The sequence below is a fragment of the Quercus lobata genome, chromosome 5, assembly GCF_001633185.2.
Source record: "Quercus lobata isolate SW786 chromosome 5, ValleyOak3.0 Primary Assembly, whole genome shotgun sequence".
In the NCBI taxonomy this organism is placed as follows: domain Eukaryota; kingdom Viridiplantae; phylum Streptophyta; class Magnoliopsida; order Fagales; family Fagaceae; genus Quercus; species Quercus lobata.
This window is the reverse complement of record NC_044908.1, coordinates 15,923,718-15,927,705: the sequence shown is the minus strand read 5'-3', so window position 1 is coordinate 15,927,705 and position 3,988 is coordinate 15,923,718. Positions and strand designations below refer to the sequence as shown.

Here is a 3,988-nt window from a genome sequence, read left to right as displayed (position 1 = left end):
ATGTATGAAATTATATAAATTTCTAATTCATATTTCACTTATAAAATATTAAGTAACAATACATTTTATATTTGCACCTGGCACAAAAATTTATTGAGGCTTTAGGGTGTCGTGTAGCAACAAGTTTTAAGTTGCTGTGTAGCAACGGGCTACACCTGGCACAAAAATTTGTTGAGGCTTTAGGGTGTCGTGCAGCAACAAGTTTTAAGTTGCCGTGTAGCAACGGGTTTTAGAGGTGCCGTGTAACAATGGGCTTTAGAAGAGAGTTTTGTTGGGCCTTATGAGTTTTGTCCAAAAGGTAAATGATTTTAGGCTTTTTTGTGGTGATAGTATAATTTTGTGGCCCAATTTTGGTAGCAACGTGATAAGTGTTTTTTGTGGAAGACCCAAATTGGATATAATGGATAATATTTGTGAGAGGACCCAAAGTAATTTATGGGGCTTATAAAGGTAATATTTGTGGGAGTCCAATAACATGGAGAATATTTGGGTAATATGTGGAAAATATTTATTTGGGCTCAAAATAATTTATGGGCTTGTGTGGGTATTTTTTAGTGAGTGGGCTAATGAAATTAAGGCCCGAAAATTTGTACCTCAACAACTAAAATGAGGAAGAAAAAAAAAAAACAAAACAAAACAAAACAAAACAAAACAGAATTTCATTAGTTAACAAATATCAGGAAAAAAAAAAAAAGTAGTACTAAAAAAGAATAAACATTTTAGAAAACAAGTAGTGTTTGAAAACAAATTCATTAGCTTTTCCCAATCCAAACTCTTGAACAATTTTATTAGCATTTGTAAGAATGTTAGCATTAATAAGGGTTTTTTTTTTTACCGTTGGATCTACTTAAATCCAATGGCTTAAAAAATGTGTAACTCTTTAGAGGTGGTGTAACTTGAACCCATCTTATCTTCTATATATAAATATTTAAGCAGTTCCAAAGTCTCTCACTTCTCTCTGTCGCCAACCCTAAACAGAAAAGAGATAATTCAAGAGTAGTTTATGGTGTCATGGATCCTTGTACTTGTATGGATTCGGAAGAAGAATTTGCTTCCATAGATTCTCATTTTATGAATAATCGCAACAGCCCAAGCACCATGGACGACCTTCCGGATTGGGTATTGATGGAAATTTTGGTTTTACTGCCATTATGCACGGTTGTGTTGACTTGCAAGTGGGTATCAAAGCGCTGGTTTACTCTTATCTCTTCTCCTTATTTTGCTCGCCGCTTTGTTGCACAGCACTCACAGCAGCCACAGCCCTTTACCTTGCTCTACCAGTACGGTGATATCGACGATGTCGAGCGACGTCTTCCCATAACACCGGCAAATTCTGAGTCTGAATGTGAATTGAAACCTGTCGCTGCTTATCTACGCGATCGTCACAGGGGTTGGATTCGAGCTTCGTGTAATGACTTGCTGTTATGGATCGAAAGTAGTAAGTGGGTGGTGGAGCAGCAGCAGCCTGGTGATTTGAAAAACGTAGTCGTTTACACTGTCATCAATCCAATAACTAGGCAATGTCTCAAGCTCCCTCCACGTCCACTTCCTCTTCCTCAACCTATATTGCCGCTACGGGCTGGGATCATCAGCGGCTATGACGACAGTAATGATACACAAATCAGTTCTAGTTTCAGGGTGGTGCTCATTCTTAGCACACGCACCAACTTAAGCCAATTTAACATTCACGTTTTCTCGTCTGACACCGGTGAATGGGGCGACTCCGTGGTTTTGTGTCCACCCAACCTGGGTGAATTTCGATGGTCTCTAACTTCTATTCACACTGTACCCTATAAAGGTTTGCTTTTTTGGCCAATTAGTGGTGGCCGTCTTCTCGGGTTCGACCCGTTCAACATCAACAACAGCAACAGCAGCACATGTGTGATTGAGCAGCCTGTAGAATTTGAGCCATTCCATGAAATCGATTGCCTTGGACTGTGTCACGGCTGCCTGAGGACATGTCAGGTCTCAGGTAATGCGCATACCGGTTTACGCGTTTGGGAGCTCAAGGACTTTGATAATGAAAATAATGGAAGCGGAGCAGGAGGTAAATGGTGTTTGAAGCACGAGCTGTGTTTCAGCCAAATGGTTTCAGAAAAATCTCCTTCGCTCACAGAATATATAAACGACCGGATTTGGATTATCCCTCTTGATATCTCGGTGCTAGCTTTTCATCCCAATGATGGGGATATCATGTATTTGTTGATTCAATCGAAGGTTGTCATATGCAACTTGCAGAGTAGAACCCTCGAAGTCTTTTGTGATATTAATCACAGCGAACACGGTTTTTTTACTATCCCCAATACCTTAACCTTTGTGCTACCATCTTGGCCAACTCCCATTCCTTCTTCTCCCTTAGAGAAACAGAATGTCATTTGCCGCCTACCCCAATAGTTATTAATATTCTGCTGCTTTTAGGTTTCTGTATTATGGTTTCGATTTGCCTCTCTCTTATATAGACAATGTTGTTATTGAAATTTTTTCTGATTCCGGTTACTTTTTGGTTATGTTTATTTATCTAAATCGTCCTTTGATGTATCTGCCAATTATCTTAGTCACTTACAATTTTCATCCACCTCCCTAGATCACTAATAAACAATTCATCTACCTACCATAACTTCAATCTTAAATACAAAGACATAGCCAAAATGTCTCATAAGAAAATGCATACAATAAGAAGACTTAAAGCCAGTAATATCCTCCAAATTACTTTACATAAGAATAATATGATTCAATTTTTTTTAAAATAAAAATAAAACCATGGAATATACTTTCCTAGTCCATTAGAATAATAAAACTATTGAAGCTGTTACTCTTGAATGTCTAAAACAATTATCCCTACATGTTTATACAATTTTATACAATTAGTAGAAACTATGCCAAGACTAATTATTTAAGATTATATTAATTCTTTATCCAACCTTGATAAAATTTAACTCAACAACTATAGCCTTTCACATAAAAATTTGATCTACAATCTCGAAGATCATGAACCTAATCTAACAATAAAAGCAAACAAAAACTTAAGATGTACTACATTTGTAATTTATTAATAATTTATAACATCTTAGAGAAGCAAAAACAGTTTAGTTTGATTTAGATTTCTATGTAGGTCATTGGTATTTGTTTTTATAATTCCTTGCAAAACAAAGCCAAGAAAATCAAAACTATTCTAAGTCTGAACTAAAAGCAATCAAATATCATAGAGAGCTCAAGTCTAGAAAGACAAATTTACAACTCACTTGACAAAGTAACCCTTCACCCAAAGTTCAGAACAATTACTTCTCAGCACAAGAGCAATCAACTAATCAAACAAACCCAAAAATTACTCATTCATCAAAGAACATAAACTACAAAGCAATGCAACTATAAGTTCATTGATGCAACTTTGATACCTATAGATTTACAACTTTTGTTATGTTAGAGAAAGAACGAAGAATCAAACATATATACAAAATTGTAGTCAACGAAGTTTGACTCCATAACATCCAAATTTTAATCAAATAGCACTATAAAGAATTGAATACAAAACAGTATCTTAAGCAACATCAGTAGCAGAAGCAAATTTGGAGTCCTATTTGGAGTTGATAAATATTGGAGGACCTGGTTTGGACCAACAGAAGTTTGGTTGAGTTGAGTTGTGAGCTAGAAAGCATGGGTGCGGGTGCAGTGCGGCGAGACAGTAATTTTTGAAAAAGTAGGATACGGGTGCGGCGAGATATGTTTCTTTATTAATTATTAAATATATTTTTATTTATGTTTTCTATATATTGCTAAGCATTTTTTTATATAATGGTAAACATATAGTAATTTAAGAGTAAAAAATTGTCGATTGTAGCGTCACCTCCCAACTAATGGCACAACCAGATAATGTGAAGACATAACCTGTCAAAAATCTCTTCTTTTCCAAATCACCAGTAAAATTAGAATTCACAAATCCAACAATGCTACTACTCTATGTAGAAGCCCTATAATATACCAAGTCAAT

At 35.8% G+C, this 3,988-nt stretch overlaps 1 protein-coding gene across 1 annotated transcript; it reads left to right on the top strand.

The window, feature by feature from the left end:
• Positions 1 to 1,011: 1,011 nt before the first annotated feature.
• LOC115990055 lies at positions 1,012 to 2,394 on the top strand. Its single transcript, XM_031113915.1, has one exon. It carries the CDS (start codon positions 1,012 to 1,014, stop codon positions 2,392 to 2,394), a length of 1,383 nt encoding a protein of 460 aa, XP_030969775.1.
• Positions 2,395 to 3,988: the final 1,594 nt, after the last annotated feature.

Excerpts from the sequence above, each read along its gene's own strand:
- LOC115990055 (XM_031113915.1), top strand. The coding sequence starts at position 1,012 with ATGGATCCTTGTACTTGTATGGATTCGGAAGAAGAATTTGCTTCCATA.